Source organism: Spermophilus citellus, assembly GCF_964194105.1.
Source record: "Spermophilus citellus genome assembly, chromosome: 8".
Taxonomy (NCBI): domain Eukaryota; kingdom Metazoa; phylum Chordata; class Mammalia; order Rodentia; family Sciuridae; genus Spermophilus; species Spermophilus citellus.
Genome location: NC_138189.1, coordinates 96842559 through 96866673, shown reverse-complemented (window position 1 = coordinate 96866673; position 24115 = coordinate 96842559). Strand labels below are relative to the sequence as shown.

Below are 24115 nucleotides of genomic sequence, written 5' to 3'. Positions count from 1 at the left end.
ATCCCATGCCTCTTTGGAGATGCAAGCAGAAAATCACAAGACTAGCTGCTAACACTGTCAGATCCATGCCCAATGAGAAACTTTGAGGCATTGAACCAACTTTTCTTCTTATTTAAGCAGCTCACTGTTTTAAAAGTTATCACTGTCGTATGAAGACAGCAAGTCATAAATGTACAGGGGCACTGTTCCTACCCCAAGACCTCCAGGCTGCATGTCGAACACAGCCATGGTGATGATGGAGGAGGAGAATACTTAGGTATTTATCTTTGTATGACAGAATAGGCTGTAGGATTTACTGTCTGGATTTTACTGTGAAGAAGTTTCCCCAACCTCTCTGAGCAGAGGTTTTCATTTGTACATACCTGAGACAGTCTTGAAAGTTAAGTGAGACACATCAATAAAGAGAGCTAAATAGAGTGCCAGGCACCCAATGAATAATGCCTATTGTTTGTGTTAGCATTATAAGTTCAAAGATCAACATCTTTCAAACATTTGATACCCTGATTTCACATAACACTGCCAGATCTTGTGTGTTGACCCGGGGGGTTTAGAGCATGTATGGAACAAGGTGACATTTTTATTTTAGGCTCCATCTGAGCAGAAAGATTTATCTTAATCATTTACCATTTATCAACTACATGAGAACCTGCACAGTAGAAATAGAAGGGGGGGGGAAATAGAACAAGAATCTTCTATTCATAATTTTGTCAACCATAACTCAAAGATACAATCTGTGCCAAACACCAAAAGCACAACACATACTGTTTGCAAGATATGTTGCCCTCCAGTCATATACGGAATTGTGACATTACTGAGAATCATACCTGGTGCTGGAGTTGGGATTGCAGGGGGAGTGACAGAGTTCCTCCACAAAAGGCCACAGGAAAGAGTCTCTCTGGAAACTCTACAGAAAAGCTGACTTTTATGCATTAGAACTAACTTCAGATTCTATCTTATTGCAATCTCATCACGTGTGTATCAAAGTCAAGAAAAATATATTGAATGTATTACAAAGGGAGGCTATAAAGAGGACCACTAAAATAGTCACAGGTTAGGCAAAGATGGAAGGAAACAGGCATAGCCAATTGGTGTAGCCAAGAAACACCAAGCAGAAAAACGTGCATTGTCTTGACTTTCAATGACTGTAACCCAGTTTTGTTCTATGAATTTAAGGATCTATGTCTTTAAAGAGAACAAAAAAATACATATGCATCCAAGAGGTGCCAATCAGCAGATCAGAGAACACTCAAGTGAGATTCCTTCACTCCTAGGTGTGACGAAAATGGGTTTGGTTTCAGCAAAAGTGTGTGAGGTGGGAAAGAAGCCGTTTGAGAAGTTAAGGTGAAATCTCCTAAGCCAGGCTGCCCCATTCAAGATCAAAATAACTCTAAAGTTTCAACTATACTTTTAAAACAGAAATAAGATCCCCCGCCCCCAGTTTTTCTCTTCTGATTTCTGCAGTCTTGCTTTGCAATTTGTTGATTCAAGCCAGTATAAAGTTTAATTTAAAACTAAGTCCTTTCAGATAACTCAAATCCCTTGTCTAGGAGAACTCTGAATATCTAATGATTCCTAATGTCTTCCCATTATCAACAAAATTCTATTGAGCTGCCTTGAAAATTTCTGCTTCAGCTCTGGGTTAAACACAAATAATTGGAACTTACGAACATGCTTTCCTAGCTACTTCAATCACCCCACACATCCACTGTTAACTCAATGATGCATACAACTCAGAACAAAAACCTAAGGCCAACCTTCAAAACAACAAAACAAAGAAATAAACAAAAAAACCACTTAGACCACTTCTTTGTCTACTATTGTACATTAGAAATGAAATGAAAATAGTAAAGAAAATCACTGCTTTATTACATTGTTAGAAACCGCAGTGCATAAATAATGAAGTCTTAGGCTCCAAGTCAGTCATTTTAAGTACATAACTTGATTCTAAGTCCCAGGACTCTGAAAACTCTAAGAACTCTCTCTGATAACAATGAACACAGAGGATTATTTGGGTATCACAGTCTCCAGCAGAAACAATTTAGTTGTTAGTGACAATAACTAAGGATCAAACAGCCTGCATCAATTCTCATTTGTAATTTTTTTTTTTTTTGCCAACATTTAAATGATAGGAAATGACTTCCAAGAAAAGCTAGCTACCAATTAAACAAACTCATCTACTGGCATTACTGGCTAAAAGAATTGCTGGTTTCAAGGCTGCCCAAACTATGTCGTATGCAAAATCGAGTGAGATCTAGGCCACCTGACTATGCCACAGCATCATCAAAAATAGATCAGCAAAAACTATTTGGAGCCTTTGGTTGAACTATAGAAAATAACCATTAAAAGCTTTCATGAAAGAGCTACCGATATTTTCACAGCTGGGGTTATAAGAGGCCTGTAAGAGTTGTTTCATAAGGGAAGGGATTATAGTTAGAAGGAAGAATTTTGTTGATGAACACAGTAGCAGATAAGCATAGTGTAGGTGAGCAGTGTTTCTATACCAACCCCAACCAATTTCTTTTCTATAGTCCACTCACATCCATGCCTCGAAGACATGTGGACTCTCAGGGGAGGGAAGGCTCTCCTCTCAAAGTGTCAGTCAATTTTCTGCTCTCTAATGGGAATCTCTGGGATAGAAACTTCTACTGCCCTTTAATGATTTCTTTTGCCAATCCACAACTTGTTTACTTCAGCTTAATAATGGACATCAGATCAGCATCATTTGATACATTCCAGATGACATGATTATGCAATTTCACAAAGAGTTCATTCCTTTGGTCTGATGTGCGCACACACACACACACACACACACACACACACACACCATGCTAAACATGAAGGATCTGTGAAGTAACACAGGAAATTTATCAGCACTATAATCTTATCTCAATCTTAATTCAAAACAATCCTTAACAAATGCTGCAAGTGCTAAAGTACATCCTAAATCACCATCCAGTGGCTTTAAAAATGCTCATGTAATTTTTCAGTAAAGCTTCAGAAGGTCTATGGTATTTGGCTATCTAAATACTGAATCATTTTGGGAAGATGATTTAAAGCACCTTACATGGCAGCTGTTGGCTTAGCACCTGTAATACAAAGATAATTACAGAAGCCATATCTTTGTCCAACCTCAAATGTATTAACTACACTAGAGAGAATTAATATTATGGTAAAGAGCCTCAAGTTTAACATAAATTCCTGGAAAGACATATTCTAAAACTTTCACAATAAATATCTGTGGATAATGAGATTAAACATTTTGGGTATATGCTTTCCTGGGGTTTTCAGTTTTCATACAGAGAATTCTCACTTTTATAATTGGAAATTTTTTTAAGTTACTGGAATTTGCCATTAAACACATATTATTTTAAATTTTAAAAATGCAAATGTTTAAAACAAACAAAAAGACTTCATCATCATCTCTTGTAAGATGCATTATTTAAATTATTCTAATAGATTCTGAAAATTCATTCTAAGTGATGGTGAATACTTACAGAATAAAAAAAAAAAAACACTGAATAGCTTTTTCAGTGGTAAAAAAGCAAAGTTGCCAAGTTGACAGTAACTCCTGGGCGTACGAGAGGCCATTGCGAGAAGCCATCTTTGTGCACATACAACCTCACAGTTCCTTCTCATGTTTGTGTGCATCACAAAACACCGATGGTGGTAGGGGCAAGTCTGGAGCAGCAGAGTGACCTTCAGGTCAGGGCCCATCAATCAGCAAGGACCTCAGCTAAGGTAAGGAGAGGCCAGTCTGTCCACCCATGGTGCCATCTGGAAAGTAGGGTGATGTTCTCCTGACTTCTCATCAGTAGGCCCCTTTCACAGCAGCTTCGAATTCTCCCTCACTGTGGGACATGCTTATTTAAAAACAAAAACAAAATATGTATTCACTCAATTGATGTCATGATTCGTTTCCTGGAAATATCTGAAATTCCAGGTTTAGTTCCCAAATTTGAGGGAAAGGCAGAAAAATTTTCCTTATTTCTTCCTTTAGAAAAAAAGTGCTTACGTGAGCCACAGTAGAAAACCAGACATAATCATCCCTGTCTTCCTGGGGTTTGGCGTTCAGTGGGGAGGAGACCAATAAGGAACAAGGTAAGTGACAGAGTGGGCTGAACAGTGTCACGTGCTAAGGGAAAAATAAGTCAGGAAGGAGCCATAAGAAGGGTAGATGGGAACACTGTTAGGCAGGTTGGAGAGTCAGAGAAGGCCTCATCCCGGTCAGACCTGAGTGAGGATCTAAGGGGCAGGGGGAACAGCCACTAGAATATCTGCGCAAAGTGCGGTCCAGGTAGAGGCAGAACAAGTACAAGGGCCCTGAGGAAGAAGCCTTGTTGGCGTGTGTCAGGAATAGGGGAAGGCCAGAGTAACACAGGGGAGGAGAGGAGAGGTCGGAAGTAACAAAGGCCAGATTGTGCAGGGTCTTCTAGGCCTTCGGGAGCCTCCTGATCTTCTAAGACATTAAGCCCCGCTTTCTTGAAGCCTGTCTTTATGTTCATAGGTAAAGCCTGAGGCAACTCATGAATACGAATTAGCCCTTATATGAATATTTAAGGAGCGAAAAGTGAATGACTGAAAACATGAATGACATGGGAATGGACAGTTAACTGACGAGATAGGATTTGTATTCATAAATTCAAGAGCTGTGTGTGGAACCTAACAGCAAATTCCTGCCTCAGGGAACTTACAGTCTCCTGGGAAGTATGACAGTAAGGCAGTCTAAGTCTGCTTCATGAGGAGGGAGCAACAAGTTCTGTCAAAGCTGAGGTATGGGCTGAAATGATCAGAAGAAATTCTAAGTGATGGTGAATACTTACAGAATAAAGTGGGGGGAAGTATGGAGAAAGAGAAGGAGGTTCAGTGTGTTCAAAGATGTGTCATTAGGAATGGGCAAGGTTTTGTGGGCAACCACCAGACATACCATGTTCGTTTGGATGGAAACATTTGCATAGGGTGAGGGTGTAAAGTGGATGAGAAAAGATGGTAAGTTTTTATGGTTAGATTGAGGTTCTGACCTACTGACAAAGGAGTCTCAGCTAATGGTTAAAGAGGGAAATGATGTGGTATGTAGAGTACCGTGGATAGGGGCAGCAGTTAGAGACTGGAATACTACGATAGGAAGGGATGGAGTCCATGCTGGAAGGCCTGGAGATGGAGAGGTGTCAACAGTGACCTAAGATACTGAAGAAGAATCCATACAGCTTGGGGACTGGTTGGAAAGGTGACTTGTATATTCTGAGTGATTTAAAAGATATTCATTGGAATGCCATACATTTTATAAACAGAAGGATATCAAAAAGGTATCTGGTTTGCATGTTTTAAATTTGAGTGATGATGGATCCAATATTTGGAAATGTTGCAGATAAGAGAAGTTTCAGACAACACTAAAAATACAGATTAGTTAGCAGTAAATTGGCAGGTGACCTTGCTATTCTTTCTTCTTTTTGTTTTATTGAGCCAACACAATTTCTCAGTGGGTTATAAATAGAATGCCATTTTATCATTTAAAGTGGGACTTTTGGGGGAGTAAATAGGGAGATATGAATAATTACACTGGGACCCAGGGCATAAAACTGAGGCTGTCCAGAGCAGAGCAGGATGCACAGACTCTAGTTTATAAACTCTACCTTAATTCTAGAGGACGGGAAATTGCCATTTCTTATTATTAGTCTTAAGTTTTCAAAAAGAGCCAAGTGATTCAATCAGTGTCACTTTATTGTGATTTGGATCCAGTCTGGGCGAAGGAACAAGGAACAAGTTGTAACATCTGAGGGGAAAAAAAAAAGAGAGAGAGGGGACAAAGCAGCCCATGTCATGCAACATGTCCCCATTGCCTGGGTGGATGCCCTAATGCTAGGGAAGTGTGGCAGTTTTATGTTGAGGGAAGACGAGAGTTACTCTGGCTTGGCACTGAAACTTATGATGCAAGGTCCCAGATAAAGTATCATTTTACCAGAGTTGCCTCTGAAGATAGGGAATAGCATACATGTGTGGGGAGTCGAAAAAATGCATTTTGTGTGTATTTATACATATGCTAAGTAGGGAAAGAGTTTTCTTCATCCTGTAGTTGCAATTTGTTTTGAAGTTGTTACTGCATATACAGGGTAACAGAAAGGAAATGAGACCTTGTCAGACTTAAAAAGATGATATATTGTTAGTGGCTATTGCATATGCCTTATAGGATAAAGGAAATGAGTAATTACTTGCCATCACTGGGAACTTGGGTTTGGAGCATGAAAGAAAGAAAAAGTTAGTCAAGGAAAAATCTCTCTTGTTCTAAATTTGAATTAGAAGTATCAGTACCAATGCTGAATGTATTTCTTTAAAAAAATAAATACATAAATTTCCATTTCTGGCTTCTGAAAAGGCCTGGCAACAACCACCTCTAGTACTCAGAAAATGGTTTTTAAATATCTCTCTACTCCAAAGAGTTAGGGCTGTCTGGAAGTGTGGCAGTTCCATATCTGGAGAAATGGCTGATCCATATCTAAACAGGGACTATACAGCAGGGCTGGCCTGCAACATGTCTATGGAAAAACAAGCAAGGCATCCACATCAAAGCGAACAGCAAAGAGCTAGGTGTGGTGGCAGATGCCTGCAATTCCAGTGATTCAGGAAGCTGAGCCAGGAGTATCACAAGTTCAAGACCAGCCTCAGCAACTGAGAGAGAGACTGTCTAAAAATAAAAAATTAAAAGGGCTGGGAATGTGGCCCTGAATTCAATTTGGTACTTCCCCAACACCATAAAAAAAAAAAAAAAAAAAGAAAGAAATAGCAATGGATCCACACACCAAACTCGAATGTCTCAAAACTACTAACACACGAGAAACATAAATTTGGTAGTTCATAATATTTAAGAAAACAACCCTTATCAATCGCATGCAGGTTATCAATCTTTAAAAAACTGATATAAAGGCAAAGGAGCATTTACCTTGCCTTTGCTATAATAACTATTTGTACTTCAAGATAATTAAAAATATATACTTCAGATAATGAAATTTCTTCTTAGAAAAAGTCTTGTCAAATATTAAACCAGAGTAAAATTAAACTTCTAGATCTAACTACCAACATGTAGAAAACACAGGGAACAGGAGAATACAATCAAGCAAAACATCTAGTCCAGGGAGGAACTCTATGGGGTAAATGATCTGGTTGTCAAGGAGGAATTATAGGAAGGAAAAGAGGGTGGGAAGAGGGGGTGGAAGGGTAAGAGATGGGGTGAGGACATGCAAGGGGAAGAAATCTCTACTTTGAACCAATGAATCAACGGAAATGCAAAGGTCTTATTTGATCCAGGTTTTTAAAAATAAACTGTAAAGGGGCTGGGGATGTGGCTCAAGTCGTAGCGCGCTTGCCTGGCACGCATGCAGCCCGGGTTCGATCCTCAGCACCACATACAAACAAAGATGTTGTGCCCGCCGAAAACTGAAAAATAAATATTAAAAAAATTCTCTCTCTCCCTCTGTTAAAAAAAAATGAAAAAAAATCCTATAAAAAAATAAACTGTAAAAATGAAACCATTTATGAGATAAAGGAAAACATTTGGACATTTAACAAAACAGAATTATTATTAATTTAACTGAGTTAATGATATCCTTTTTTTAAAAGAATACTTATCTTTTAGCCCTGGTATCATTTCAGTCAGAATTACTACAGTCTATATTATTTCCAAATTATTTGGGGATAAGGAGGAAGTTAGGTATGTGGATAAAACAAGATTAGCCAAGCACCAATAATCCTTTAAACTGGGTCACAGTGCCTGGGAGCCACTGTATTATCTTCTCTGTTTACATGTTAATGTTTAAAATAACAAATGATATAGGCTCAGGGAATATTGAAAAACTAGTGAAGGGCTGAAAAGCTTCATTGGAATAGAAATAATTTTTCCTTCAAATATCAAAATACTTTGGCATACATGGTCAACTCTGAATGTCAATAAAAAGGAAGTGGGCTGGGGTTGTGGCTCAATGGTGGAGCACTCGCCTAACATGCGTGAGGCACTGGGTTCGATCCCCAGCACCACATAAATGTAAAATATAAAGATATTGTGTCCACCTAAAACTTAAAAATAAATATTTAAAAAAAAAGAAGCTGAGATGGTGGTGCATGCCTGTTATCCCAGCAGCTTGATGCAAGAAGATCACAAGTTCAAAGCCAGTCTCAGCAACTTAGCGAGGCCCTGAGTAACTTATCAAGACCCTGTCTCAAAATAAAAAAACTGAAAGAAAGAAAGAAAGAAAGAAAGAAAGAAAGAAAGAAAGAAAGAAAGAAAGAAAGAAAGAAAGAAAGAAAGAAAGAAAGAAAGAGTGTGTTGGGGGTCTGGGGATATGGCTCAGCGGTTAAGCATCCCTGGGTTCAATCCCTGGTACACCCCTCAAAAAAAAAGTAAGAAAGAAAGAAAATGCTACTTTATATTATAGAGACTATTGACACAGATTGAAATGGAAGGAGTCTTTACTGACAGATCCAAGTCATGAGTCCATCAAACCTCATGCCTTATGAAATAAAAAATAAGCTTCGTAGCAGTGAGCAAATGAGTGTTTTAGATGCAGGGATCCAACCTAACAGAAATGTATAGATCCTACCAGTTTCATGGAAAAACACTCTTCCTGCTTGATCATATTTAATAAGCTTTAAGAGAATAATGAGGCTTTTAATGACACCATCCATTTTTGCTTATGATAGAACAGTCAATATACAATATAAAAAATACAAATGAATACTCATAAATACTAAAATGGATAGTTTTGTATTTTGTAGTAAACCTACATCTGCTCAGTCCCTCACCCACACCCTCCCAAGACTAGTCATAAACTTGCTGGTTTTGACAAGCAGATCACAAATAGAACAGGTGCCTTTGTTAGTGCTGTAGGTAAATTCTGGCACCTGCTTGGACACCAGCTGTGTGTTAATTAGTCTTGTGATGGCCTACATCACCAAATATTTGAAGATTGGAAATGCTTCCTCAAGCTTCCAGAGGAATGTGTCTGCATGTTGGCTGACAGATGCCCCTGGAGAGAGAACAGCCCTTTTCCTAAAAGTCTCTTATGGTGAGTTCTGCCAGATGCAAAATAAGAACTGACTACACAAAACATTTGCTCAGTGAGTCAGTTCAGGGAATGAGGGTGGAGGGTGCTTTTGGGGATGAAGAGCAAGAAACTCACCAGTGTAATGATGCTGACCCAGACACATATTGAGTGTCTGGTCATATGTCTGAGTTCCATCCCCCCTCCTTTTTTTTTCCCAGTACCAGGGACTGAACCCAGGAGCGATTAACCACTGAACCCACATCCTGAGCCCTTTTTATACTTTATTTAGAGACAGAGTCTTGCTGAGTTGCTTAGGGCCTCACTAAGTTACTAAGGTTAGATTTGAACTCACAATCCTCCTGCCCCAGACTCCCCAGCCACTGGGATAACAGGCTTGGACACCACACCCACCTGAGTGTCATCTTTTGATCAAGTCTTAGTAACAGTCCAGCCATGACATCTGAACCCTGCTTTCCAATGGACTTCCACAATTTACTTGTGTGGCTTTCCATTTGGTCCTTCACTTATATTTAAGCAAACAAAAGTAATGGAATTGATCCACTGCTTCATAACAGATGAACTGGGCTATACCACATGAACAATTTGGACAGGGAAGGAGATGGCCTGAGAACTCTCAAAATTAGAGATGGAGTATATCATGGCAAATATGGTTGCCATGAAAGCTTTTTCTCTGAACAAGGCTTGGTGTCCACAGTGTATTCAATGCTCAAAAATATCAAATATGAAATAAGATGCTCAATTATTGCTTTCTTTCAGCAAGTCTGATGACATGGGTGGATGTTATTAGATAATAAAAAAAATCCTACCTGAAGACTGCAAGAGTCAGAGACCAGAGCACTAATGGCTTCCTCAGTTCAAACTTCGCCCGTTTGTTCATTAGGTGCCGACCACCAAAGATAAAGGCAGCATACAGAGCAGAAAACAGGAAAGATTTCTTCCTATAAACAAATAAATAAGTTAAGACTCATGAACAAAATTCCTCAAACAATTTATTTTTATCCCTTAGGAAACAGCTTTTGTACCAGTTTCCTTCCTTTGTAAGTTCGAAGAACATATTCTTAGGGAAATTTTCTTCCCTGAAAAGGGACCTCAGTCTACTTGGACACTTGGTGTTCTGTTGGACTTCCCTAGACCAACTATCATCCAACAGATTGACCAATGTAGTAAGTATCATGTCAACGTGGTGGTATTCTCTTTTCCGACTCTGTGATGAAAAGTTTCAACAATATAGTGTTGAGGAATAAAAAACAATCTTTTCCAGGGCTGGGGTTGTGGCTGAGCGGTGGAGTGCTTGCCTAGTATGGGTAGCGAGCCTCAGCATCACATAAAAGTAAATAAAAGTTTTTTTTTAAAAAGCAATATTTTCAATGAAAAATTAATTTTATGCTTTAGAGTTTGTTGAGCTAGTTTAGATGGATTTTTAAAAGAATTGTTTTTATTGAAAATATTTGATAACCAGGGTTGTATGGGACAAGAAAGTCATTTGAAACTGCTTTTTTCCTAGTAGAAAATAGTATTAAAAATAATCTTGGAGTAATCATTGATGATTTAAAAGTCATTAATGATTTGAAACACTAAAATGCAAGTAACATGACTTATGGCTACCCCAACATGGATTCCTGAAAACTCTCTGCATCAAAAAAGACATGTATTAAATTCTAATATCATTAATAAATGCATAATGGTCAGATATACAACACAACTGGAAGAACACAGAACCATCTATAATACATCTTGCTTCAAAATTTGGACTTGAATTTAACCAAATCTCTTATCTGATTACCTGTTTATAAAATAAAAGGGGTAAATCTAAACTGTGTGACATTCTACAAATGAACACATTTTGTAAAGTTGTAGTATGGAATAAAAATTTAAGGCTCTTCTAGATTAAATTAATTTGAGAGACATAATAATCAAATACAATATGTAGAACTTTTTGGACCATGGTTTGCAATAAAATCAAATGTTAGCCATAATTTTTAAAGTACTTATCAGCTATTGGTTAACACTGAAACATTTGTGAATATAATTACATGTTTTATATTTGGTTTGATACCCCAGGAAACCAACAGAACCAAAAATATAGGAAGATTGAGGAAAGGGGATGAAGCATGGGGGCTCATTATTCTTTCTCTTCTCTCTCAAGTGTATGTGTATACATACACACATAAACAGTTAAAAACATTCCATAATTTTTTTAAAGGATGATTTATTGTGGAAGAAAATATCTGCATGAATATTTAAAGCATCTAATAGGGCAACATCTCAACATGTTTGTTCACTGTTGTAATTGCTGTTTTGACCCACAGACTTTTTATGAGACTGTTAGTTGGAAATATATAAGCAAGACAAAGTAGAATTTTCCAGGTCCCTATGAGCCTGCTGATTTATTTCTGTATAAAGTAAAAGTGAACAACAATACTAATAATGCAAAAAAAAAAAAAATCAACAATCTTCTGTAGAACTATGATTCAACAGAAAGCAATAGAGGGCTTGTAAATAATTAAACATCTGAACACACTTCCTGAGGTAGCAGTGTTTCTCTTATAAATGGGTATTCCCTACTCAATTAGATCAACAGGGAAAGCACTGAAAAATAAGACACGAGACTCAATACCAAAAGCAAAATGTGTTAACCTAAAGAGTATTATTTGTAAAATGCTTCATATGCTATTTCCCTAATTGCGGGCATGCATTGTTGACTCACAAGACATCTTATTATTAAACAAGCAGTATTTCTACTTAAATGCAATTGACCTGCTTGGTGAACACCATAAAATAAAGCAATGATTCCAGGAATCAATCCATAAATAAATATTGAATAAATGACTTCCACTGAGGTGGGCATACTCTTGGACACACAAGATGTGGCACACAGTAGATGCTTAATAAATACTTGTTGAATGGGGAGGATAATTTTGAATCTGTGACGATAGAAGCTCAGCAAACACCAAGTGAATAGACAGTTAGTGGACATTAAAAGTTGTAGTTCCCCAGTATATATTGATAACAACTGAATAATAAAATATCCAAAAAAAAATCATGATACATTTTCTTGCTCTAGAAAGAAAGAGACTATTTCTATACTTCAATAAGAGATAGAAAGGTGAGATGATTTTAAGGAAACTAACAATTGAACATTTCAAGAAGAAAATAATTTTGGAGATATATATATATATATAGCGATACTATATCACTCTATTTCTATTCTGAAATTTGCAAGAAGGGGATTAAATTACTTAAAGAGTTAGAACCATTGTTTCTATTACACTCATATAAAGTGCAATATATATGAAAAAAACAATACACACATTTAAAGCAAACACATAAGCAAAGACTCACTAAAAAAATAAAAACCTATTATATTAATGTAGGCAATAGTAGCAAGAAATAGTATAATTCATTTTTCTAAGTCAAAAAGGTAATAAATGACTATAATCACAGTGTTCTAACTTATTAATTCAAACAGGTAGATATACTAAAGGGCTTTGTCACTTAATCCTCCTAATCACCTCACCATGTAGGGAAGGTATTATCTTCATTTTCATAAAGAAATAGGCTTAGAGGGCAAGTAACCCCAGATTTTCCTGCTCTCCTGTGGTCAACTTTCAGGAGGAAATAGGGCACACTTGGTGTGTTATCTTCGAAGTATATAAGTATCCTTTCAGCCCTTCTGCTGAATTTACACCCTCTCTGTGCTACTGAGGAAAAAAATTGTTCAGCAGTGAAAAGATGAAGAATCCCCAATCCTAATGTTCCAGTGCTCATATTTTCTAGGCTTGGAACACTTTTATCCAAACCCTTTTTACCTCCTGGAGAACACTGAAAACATTTCCTTGTAATTACTTATCATCATTTTCCTGACTCACTCAATATAATTCAGATTTGGGTCATGGTTGTACATATTCATTGTAATACTTGCAATTATGCACCAATAAAGTTAAATGAATGACACTCCTATCATCTAGCTGGTAAGGGGAAAATGTGCCTCAAGAATCCAGACAAGAATAAAAATCTTCACTCTAATGTTTCTTTGATTTCCTTACTTCTAGAAGGAGAATTAGTCCTAAAGCACAGCTAAATTCTCCACAAGTCCCATTCTCTTTTGTACAGGTTTTTAAAAACTCTCTTTAAAAATCATCAACTCACATCTATGATGGCCAAAACAGCAACACAGAATTTAAAAATAAAAGAGATTTTTAGGAGCAAAGCCCAAGAGCTTTATTATACAAAAGAATACATCTGATATTCATAGTCACATAGGTGCATACTGTACAAAGATAAAGAGTGCCCCTAATTTTCATGATTCTGATTAAGCAGGTGGGCAAACAGAAATTAACTATATAGGCTATATCTGAGTCCCAGGCAGTCAATAATGGAAAACATGTTTGTTTAAGAGCTATTATTAAAATAAGTTGCTATCGTAGCTAAAATATGGAAGCAACCTAGATGCCCTTCAATAGATGAATGGATAAAGAAACTGTGGTACATATACACAATGGAATATTACTCAGCATTAAAAGAGAATAAAATTATGGCATTTTCAGTAAATGGATGGAGTTGGAGAATATCATGCTAAGCAAAGTAAGCCAATCCCCCAAAAACCAAAGGCCGAATGTCCTCTCTGATAAGTGGCTGCTGATCCGTGTGGGGGGAGGGCATGGGAAAAATGGAGGAACTTTGGGCAAAGGGGAGGGAGAGAAAAGGAGGGGATATGGAAGCAGGAAAGATGGTGAAATGAAATGGACATTATTACCCTAGGTACCGGTATGACTGCACATATGGTGTGATGCTACATCCTGTACAACCAGAGAAATGAAAAGTTATGCTGCAATTGTGTACAATGAATCAAAATGCATTCTACTGTCATATATACCTAATTAAAATAAATAAAAACTTATTAAAAAATAAGTTGCTATTATACAATATGTAACTCTTCTACAGGGGCAAAATCCAAGCAATGCTTTGAGTGAGTTTAGAATTAAGCTTTCTCAGTAAGAGGAAATTACCTAAGGAAGTATTAGCTCTAAATTCTTCAAGTGAGTAATCAAAATGTATCACTTATGGCAGAATGTATTATTTTTCCATTTTGCTTAGAAGATTTTCTTCAGCAAGCTAGGCAATTTAAGTGAATTAAAATTGCTTTTTCTTTCTGGCATCTCTCTGGTAAAGTTCAATTATAGTCAAGATGAATAATGACTTGCTATTAGCCTACTTAGTGTTTAATGTGGATAGATTATTTCCCTGACACTTCGATGGTAATCCAGTAATACTTGCTATTCTGGCAGGGATACATATCTGGGAACAATAGCGATACTACACTGCTTTATTACCAAATAATGAATAACTTTTAGATGGCATGGATTTGTCTTGCTTAATACATTTTAATGTATATCATATGGCACAACCTATAAGTACTTTTGAGGATGGTGATTCTGAAGTTGGTTACCAGGTAACCAAATAAAGATCACGCAAATGAAATACTAATGTGTTTTGAGATTGTGGCATTTGCATTGAACTTTTTTTTCTCCTTCGATTTTTGTCATCAATAATGAAAAACATGAATAATACTAGCTATTAGTCCATGATGACTAAAAACAAATTGTGGCTTTATCCTTAGAGATAAATGTTCCAAAGCATTCCTGGAGGTGCTTTTTGATTCCTACCAGAGTAACTGCAAAAGTCTGTGTGCATGCTTGTATTTCATGATCTACCGGGGACACGTCTGAAAGATCAAGTATAAATAAAAAAAAAATTTTTTTTTTCCAACTTGTGTGATTACCCTGAAACTAATACTCAGCTTGAATCTCCCTGGTACTCAACATCAAGATCTCTGACAGCTAAATTGAACTCCTGCGAGAATCCAAAAAGGCCATTTGCCAGTGAAGAAACTTTTATGTGGGTAGTATTTCAAAGTAGGGTAATTGCTAATGAGCCCCTTGGGAAATTGGCTTGAGCTCTCTTTCCTGACTCTTTCATGTTGTGTCTCAAGGGCCTTGTTTATAAGGCTACCACACGTGTGCCAGGTGCAAAGAGTTGTGAGAGTGAACAGCAAACCCTCAGGGAGAAAAGCAAAGGAGACCTGGAAGTATCTCCTGGAAGTGCAGAAAATTTCATGTTCTCAGTCTGAAGAGTTTGAAGCTGAGACAGAGCGCTAACTGGTTGGGGCCACCTCTCCTCTAGTTCAGTTGCTAATTCAAGTCAGAAAACGATTTATGGTTCTGAAAATGATTCTAAGGGCACAAAAAAGCTGGGGACCCAAAACTAAGGAAATATACTACTTTTGCCAACACGCCACTCAGTGAATGTTTATAATTGTTCTTATTTGATAAAAATATATATAAAAAAGTTTTGTTGAACGGGATTCTAAGGCTGTGCTTATGGGAGTTCCAGCCAGGGCTGATTCTCTCATGTTCTGGAGAATTTCCCAAAATGTCAAAACAGGTGTTTTTAAATGTTAAGAATACTGAGAATATTTCAGCAGATTTTGTTCACAAGTTAATTATACCTAGAAATTAACCTACATGCCCAGAAATTCTGACAAAGAATAATTTGGTGAATAATAATGGAAATATGTCTATAATTAATACAAATGAATAGTGGCTTTAAAATTGCAAGACAAGCCCTAACTAAAGGAAAGGGTATTATTCCCATCTTTCATGTTTGGACCAGGAACCTAAAAATGTGATTTTTGAGCTTCTTTGAGTTGTAAGCGCCTCTTTCTCTTTTTGCTTCCCTCTCAGATGCTAATTGAGAGATCACAGGTTCTTTTTATCTATTTTTTTAAAGGTAAGAAAGTCATTCTTTTATATAATTCAGTTTTTCTATCCTTCAAGTAGGCCACCATTAAAGTAGAGTTACATTCAATAATACTGGTTCAAAACCATAGCTATCTATCCTTTTCCATTAAAGTATACTCGTTTCAGAAACAAACCTGGTAAAGAAAATAGCTTGTCTACATCAATGAACACATCTTTTTTCCCCACCCTGTTATCTTTTTAAAAATCTTGGTGAATTCTGTTTGCTTGTTACAACTAAAAATAGGATATTGAAGGAGAAAATGCTATCCAAATATTTAAAAAACCCAAAATTCACAATATTAAAAATGCCATCTGTAATACTTAAATTGACAGGATCCCTTTGTTTCCTTAAATATCTGTTTTCCAGTTGAGGATGCAAAAGATTGACATCCAATCATCCAAACACGCATCCATCCATTCAAAATGTAATGAACTTTTTATCATATTCATTTACAGGGTGTTAACTGACCTGAAAATTCTGCCTCTGCTAAACTAGCTGGAAACATTTACATGATAACACATGGTTGGAGAGGTAGAGTCAACCAGACTTGTGTGTTATACATAATAATACTCTATAACATTTCTGAAGAAGGAGGTAATGTTGTCATGAGAAAATGTGCTGTGGAAAGGTGGGCTTGGAGGAGAACTTATGGGTGGATGGACAGAAGCAAACATCAATAAGTAGTGGAATTAGAATTATCGAAGCAAGGAGATTATCAGACCAGAAGCTTTCGGTTGCGTGTGGTAGAAAAAAATCTGTTTAGGGATACAGGCTAATGCAACAGAATTAGGGCTGCATCTCCACCCGAAGATTACAGTAAGTTATGAGGTACACGACAGTAATTTGTTATTGGTAATAATTACAGCATAGTACTAAAATGCATAGCTTAATTTTCTCCTTTTTCTTCAATAAGTAAGAACAGATTAACTCATGTGTATACCATCATGATCCTAGGATGAGAGTGGGGAAGAATTATTGCTAGTGCTCCAAGAAGAATGGACAGAGAATGGCTGGTTTAAGTCATGGAAAGTAAGTGGGTTGGGGAGGAGAATCAAAAAAAAGACAGAGAAACTTGGTGTGCATGATTTCTATTCTAGAGGGCAGATGGGGCAGAGCTGGATTCCAGATCTCTGAGTCAAATGCAGCCTGACCTGTTCCCCAGAGCTCATGTCACCAGCAATTGTAGCTATGGGAGCTGGTGAAGGAGGTGGGTGTGAGCTGAAGGAGTCCTTCAATGAACGGCTGCCCTTCACAAAAACCATCAGATGGGAACAATGAACAGCAAACTGCTAGGCTAAGCATGGCATTCTTCCAGAAAAGATGATGACTGGGTCAGTGTCCCAAATTGCCTTATCACATAAAGAAATAGCAATTCATCCTAATGTGCTGCATCTTAGAGAGATGGAAAAACATTTCTCCTTTGTTTTAGTAGATATGGTGTGATAAAACCAACCAGGAAGGTTCTATTCCAGTTAGAACCAAAGACTGCAGAGGTTACTAAACCAAAGAAAGAATTACAACCCATTCTTTTTCTTGCATAAAGCTGACAGTTTCTTATCTCTGTAGAATAAAGCTTGCTACCATTCCTGAATAAAAATTTTACAAAAAATGTCAGTGGTCTCAATAAGATAAATTGCCCATCTGAAAGTAAACTAACTATGAGCTCTGTGCTGAGAAAAACATGATTTCTGCCTTGTTGGAGAATATTGCTCAATACTCTCATCTCGATTCTCAGGTGTGAATTGTTGCGTTAGGTTAGAATTTCCTAATAACTCTCATATAATAAATACATCAAATGTAGATACAAGTCACAATAAAACATTAAACACTAGTGATTGTTTAATACAGAAAGCATAGTACAGCCGTGAAATGCCTTTTAAATATGACCAGTTGAGAGACCCTCGTCACCAGACTAAATTTTAGCTCTTCAAATCTATTACATAACATAATTATGAGGCACATAGTGATTAATTTTCCTAAATTCGAAACTTTCTTGGGCCTGCAGTTGTACAAATTAGAATTATGGGCTTGTGTCAAATTGCAGGCTTTTTTTCCTCTCCTCATCACTCCAGTGGCTCACTGACCACAGAAATACAAAGCTGTATGATTGGGAATGAACCTGAAAGATATTCTATTCCAAATTTCTCAACTTTGGAATTCCTTGTTATAAAAAAAAAATCTGGCTAATAACCAAGCAGCTTCTGTTGAATGTGGAATCTGATATTCATTAGTTCATGGTCACACAGTGAATCTAGGCTTCTTCAAAAAAGATCCAAATTCTAATGCCACTCACCCTCCTCCTATGGATTAACAACGGTCCTTCACACAGACAGTTCCCATTTTACAGCCAAATATAAAAACCTGCTTGTTTTCATGCTGAAGAAGCCTGGAATGTTTTATAGATAGACACAGATTTATGTGCAAGCTGGGCACTAAAACCAGAAATGAACACTATAAAAAGGATATGATTATTCACAATGGAAGAGAACCTGGATTTCAACTTTATAAGATTAAGTCCAATTCCAACACAGAAATTTCCTAGATTTAAATTGAAATCAAGAAAAATAACAGCAGGGCAGATGACTATATAAACAAACATAAACATATCCAAGTCTCTGGGTTCTTTATACTCAAGGACGGAAAATTTAATTTGAACAATGATCCTTTTCTATTGCAGTTTAGTATAATCTGATAGTTATATAGAGTCTTCCTCTACACAGACCACAATAAAGAAGCTAAAAAATAAAGTCAAGAGGGAAAAATGACAGGCTTTCATGTTCTTTATTAGATCACTCACCTATCCCTCAATATAAAATTTGAATGAAAACTGGGGAAACCACGAAAAAGATATATCCTAAATGCTATTTCTGGATCAGAGAGAAAACTGCTCTGTAAAGAATATGATTATCTCATGGTATGTAGCTCTGATGGTTTTTTGTCAGCAAATCAAATTTTACGTAAGAAATTAAGCTTGAGTTAAAACTGAAAGTGACAAGAAGAAATACATCATTAGTAAAAAGAGAAAATGACTTAAACATTATTTTCATCCATGAGATTACCACCCAATTATCCATAAAAGGACTGCTTCATTTTGCTCTTGCAAATAAGAATATGGCAAAATTCTGACTTTGGTGTTCACATTGCTCCTTCAAAAATCTAAATGCTCCTTCAGTGACACAACTGAACTGTATTAGTTTCCTAGAGCTGCTGTAACAAATTCCAGGAAAATGAAAGGCTTAAAATTATACAAATTTATTACTCCAGAGTTCTGGAGGTCAGAATTCTGAAAGGAGTCTGTGAGGCTCAAGTCAGTGTCAGAGGGCTGCATTCCCTCTGCAGGCTCTAAGCAGAATCCACTCCAGTCCTTTTTCAGCCCTTGAAGGCCACTTGGCAACCCCTGGCTCATGGGCTAATCTCCATCTTCAAAATGCATCACTCCGATCTGTTGTGTGGTCACATCACCCTCTTAAATTAAAACTCTGTAATTACAATGGCCCCACAAGACCATCCAGCCCATGGCCTAGAATGAGTCTCAAATATTAAGGACCCATGAGATTAGACTGGGCCCACCAATTCCAGAATTTACCCCATCTCAAATCTCTTAACCTAATCACATCTGTGAAGTCTCTTGTGTTGTGTAAAGTAACATATTCATAAATACCTATGATTAAGATGGGACCATTTTGGGGGAACTACTATTCAGTTTAACATGTAGATTAATTTGAATATAAGGTCTAAAGTCATTTTTTTTTTCCCTGCAATGCGGAGTTGTTTCCTATCAATGCTAACCTTTCATGTCTGTTCCTGGTTTGAGAGACCCAAAGCGGGTCTCTTCCCTTCTGTTCTAGTAACCATTTTAGATTGCAAGGATTTGACAGTTACATCTTCATGGAGATTATCTTAACGTGAGTGCTCATCAGTGACATGACTTACCATACCCCATACAATGAACTAGGTGCCAAAGTTTAGAATTTCTACATGACCAGTGAAACTCCACAACATGTACAACTGCAAGCATGGGACCCTAATTAGAATAAGTTATGCTCCATGTGTTATAATGTCAAAATACACTCTACTGCCATGTATTTCTGAAAAGAACAAATAAAATTTAAAAAAATTTTTTAAAAAAATCTAGCTTCTTAATATTCTGTTTGGAAAACTTTGCCGGAACTCCAGAGCTCAGTCTATGGCTCTCTCCTCTTTTCACTGGAGTTCAGTCTATGGCTCTCTCCTCTTTTCACAAGTGCCAGTAGTTCTCACCAGGGCTGATTATTTTGCTCCTCAGAAGGTATTTGAAAGTGTCTGGAGACATTTTTGGTATTTATAACTGCAAGTGAGTTGGCTACTGGCACTTAGTGTGCAGAGGCCCTGGGGGTGGCACAAGGCAGCACTCCATAACAAAAAAATTATTCAGCATAAATGCCAATTGTGTCAAGCTTAAGAAACCCTGAACAAAAGAAAAAAGGAGAGAGTAATGAAGAAAAAAGAAAATTCAAGAGCATGCTGGTTGAAATGTGATACAGCTTCCAAAATATGTTCGCCAATTGGGGTGTTATCACCCATGCCTCAGATTCTCTCAGGCAGAATTGCTTCGAGCTAATTCTAAGCACAGAGTCAACAAAGCAAGCTTCTCCTTTCCACTCAAAAATTCAAGTTAAAACTGAAAACCAAGAAAAAACAACCAACTTGGGTCCACATATTACTCACTTCACTATTGTAGACTTAGTTTTACTTCTGCCTAGCATGGAATCAAGGACTAGCTGCCCTATAAAGGCTGGTGGATTCAATTCTTACAAATGTCGGTCAGCTGCAATGCTTCTCTTTGTCATTAAGGTCATCTAGAGCTGCATTTTGAAACATATTCTGGACAAAAGAGGAGGAGAGCCTCTGAAAAATAGAGAACCAGACACCCATAGTCACTGTGAGGACACCTTCCTCCCCAACCCACCCACAGAGTTCAAATTGTTTTTGAAGTAGAATTCCAGTTATTTCAGTCATCTCTTTATTACCCAGTCCTATAGAAAAAGATAACCCAATGAGTCAAACTTAACCTAGGATGGAGCAATGTCATTACCGTTCTACTCCCTGTTTCTCAGTGGTCAACATTTTTAGATTTCTCATGTATGACAAATCATGGAGAATTTTCTTGTGTCTAAGAAAATACCCAAATACCATTTGGGGGGGAAATTCTGAATGGGAAATTAGCATAATGTCTTCCGGCTTCATCCGTGTTGTTGCAAATGGCAGAATCTCCATCCTTTTAAATGCTGAATAATATTCCACTGTATAATTACACCATAGTTTTGTTCTACATCCATTTATTGGCTCTTAGGTTGATTCCATTTCTTGGTAACTATGAATACTTGGAACTATGAACATGGGAGGATCTCAGAGCCAAAGTATGACAATCTTATAACAAAGACAGTTTTTATGACAAACTTTTTAAAAGTAAGAATAAAAGAGTGGGAATAACTCTATTTTTGTAAGTACTGGAATGATAAAGAAAACAGGTGCTATCACATGATCAGTGTGCTAGTAGTAATGAACAGTTCCACTGAATTGTTTTTTAAAACTCATCGTTTTCTAGCTATTTGCAGGCCTTCTCTCCCCTGCATTTCTGCCTGGTTGGGAGGCACTGGTTCTCCTCCAGTGATGACACACAGAGCTAAACAAGTCCAACAGGAAGCTGCTCTGTTTGTGCCTGTCATCAGTTTCTACAAGGGAACCACAGCAAAACCTGCCAGGCAGTGTCCCAGCCAGTTTAGGAACCTTTTATCTTTATGGCTCAGAAGACTTTCATCTTCCTATCTATTTACATCATTTTACTTGAAGACTTTTGCTTTACTTGCCCCTCTCCCACCCTTTATTGACAGGTTCAAAGCCAAGAAAAAAAATGACAGAAATACCATTTGGGGGGAATTTCTGAATGGGAAATCTCAAGATCTTTCAGGACACCAGGAAATTTAGAGCATAGTTTTCATTTCTCCAGAAAGTGAAAGGTGGGGTGTGGCTGGGGGCGGGGAGGGTAGTTTGTTTTATCTTTAAAAGTTTGCTTTAGGTGGTGAGGCAGAAGCACTTCATTTGCATTTCAAGTGAGTCCTGGGAAGTGACTAAGGTATGATTTGGATTTATGCAGCCTGGGTTCTGAGAGATCAGATTCTCAAAATCACAATGTCTATGGAATTTCCAATCAGTTTTAGAAGCAAGGAATAATGCTTAGGGACAAGGAGTGCATATCTGACTCAACATTCCTTAATCAGAAGGTTAATGTGTCTTCTCACATTCCCAATGCATTCCCCTTAGGAATGTGCCCTACAAAGGAATGTGTCCTTTAGGTTACTCTTGCTGGTATGCAGTGCTGTGACAAGATAGCAATCGCTCTTACAGTAAGCCTGAGTCCTAGTTTGCATTAGTGTCTTTTCTACCCTGCTTATTTGTCAAGACAAATCTACTAAGGGCTGAAATTTGAGAGTAGCAATATTTTTTACTTAGCTATGCTTACAAAGAAAGGTTTCTTACCACGGGGGAAGAGGGGATAAAAATCAAGAATTTGCTAGTGTTGACTTAAGCTACTTCCTTCAATCTAAAACATTTTTAAACAATTTGAGGATTCTAGATGTCTAAGTTCTTTAAAAACAGCTAAAAAGTATTTATTGAACATCCACAGGCTCTCATAGGGACAGTATTTATTGAATATCCATCCACAGGTTCTCATAGGGGAACTTCCTGCTCCATTAGGACAAACGTGGAGATCTGCCTTAGAATGCTCACTGGGCATCGCTCTGGCCATTAAAATAGAATGTTTCAGTTTGGTCAAGGTAATAACTTTTAAAACTAAGCAATTACTATATTCCAGGTGTGGTTCTAAGTGTTCCAACCACTTGCTACATATGATATCTCATTTATACTTTAAAAAAAAATCATTGTAGCTAAGCAAGGTGACACACACCTGTAATCCCAGCAATTTGGGAGACTGAAGCAGGAGGATCACAAGTTCAAAGCCAGCCTCAGCAACTTAGGGCAGCCCTAAGCAACTAGATAAGATCCTGTCTCTAATTAAATACATGTGGCTCAGTGGTTAAGTGCCCCTGAGTTCAATCACTGGTATTTAAAAAAAAAAAAAAATTATTGTATCCATTTTGCAAAAAACCAACCAAACAAAATCCAAAAATCTAAGAAAAAGGATTAGGTAACTTTGTAAAGAACCCAGAACTTTTAAGAGGCAGTTGTGAAACTGGGCACAGTGGCACATGCCTATAAATCCCAGTGGCTCAGGAGGCTGAGGCAGGAGGATCGTGAGTTCAAAGCTAGCTTGGGCAATTTAGTGAGGCCCTAAGCAACTTTCAAAATTAAAAAAGAAAAGAAAAGAAATGCAGAGGTGGGGGTAGGGGTGGTGCTAGGGATGTGGCTCAGTGGTTAAGCACCCCTGGTTTCAATCCCCTTACCAAAAATCAAAAAACAAAAACAGTGGTTAGGCGTTAAACTCAGCAGCCGGATGTCAGAACCTGTGCTCAACCACTACACTGTATTATTTCCTAGCATTTTACAGCTGTCATTGGTCCCTTCAGTCACAGTGGTTTTCTTATCACTTTTTTCAGCTCCCCGTCATACCTCATCACAATTTCTGACATACGAAAATATAAACCACTTACACCGGAAACCACTTTCGCTCCAAGAAAGTATTTCATTCTTTAAGTCACATTTATACGGATATTGATTTTTCTTCCAAGAAACAGTGCCCCTGCTTAAATGACTGAAGATTTCAGAGTACTTGCTCCAAAGTCATGGTAGGCACGCAGCTGACCACTCTTCCCTTTTCATGTTTGCCTACATTTCTTTATGCTAAAGCAACCATGTTCCCTCTATCACTTAATGGTAGGACATATTGTGAGATGTTTGGTAGATTCTACATTTATTCTATGTCTTCCTACTTAAGATGACTTATTCTATAGTTTTAGTTGTCCAAAAGGACATACAGAATGTTTCTATGCCTTAGGATCCTAAAATCTAATATAGAAAAATTGTTGAGAACACAAATGGTCAAGTCTACCTGTTAGGAGATGTAAACATGAAAGTCATACAAAGATAAGAACTTTATAGTTTTGTATGATATATGATCTTCATAGTTAGCCCATCATCTTGTTTATTTAAATATTAATGGCACAAAGTAGATTATAGCTCTAAAGACAGTAGGACTTTTATAGGTTTGGCATTGTCCCTAAGATGTCCAAAATATTTTTACATGAGTCAAACGATTTCGC

The 24115-nt window shown here is 37.3% G+C and overlaps 1 protein-coding gene across 3 annotated transcripts in view; it reads right to left on the bottom strand.

The window, feature by feature from the left end:
* ELOVL6 (ELOVL fatty acid elongase 6) overlaps positions 1-24115 on the bottom strand; it is a 125795-nt gene that overhangs the window by 35302 nt on the left and 66378 nt on the right. For 2 of the 3 annotated variants that reach the window (XM_081302980.1, XM_081302981.1), the window contains one exon: positions 9860-9991. In XM_081302980.1, the coding sequence (XP_081159106.1) occupies positions 9860-9991 (132 nt within the window). The remainder of the gene's footprint in view (positions 1-9859; positions 9992-24115) is intronic. The other variant, XM_081302982.1, reaches the window with a different exon arrangement.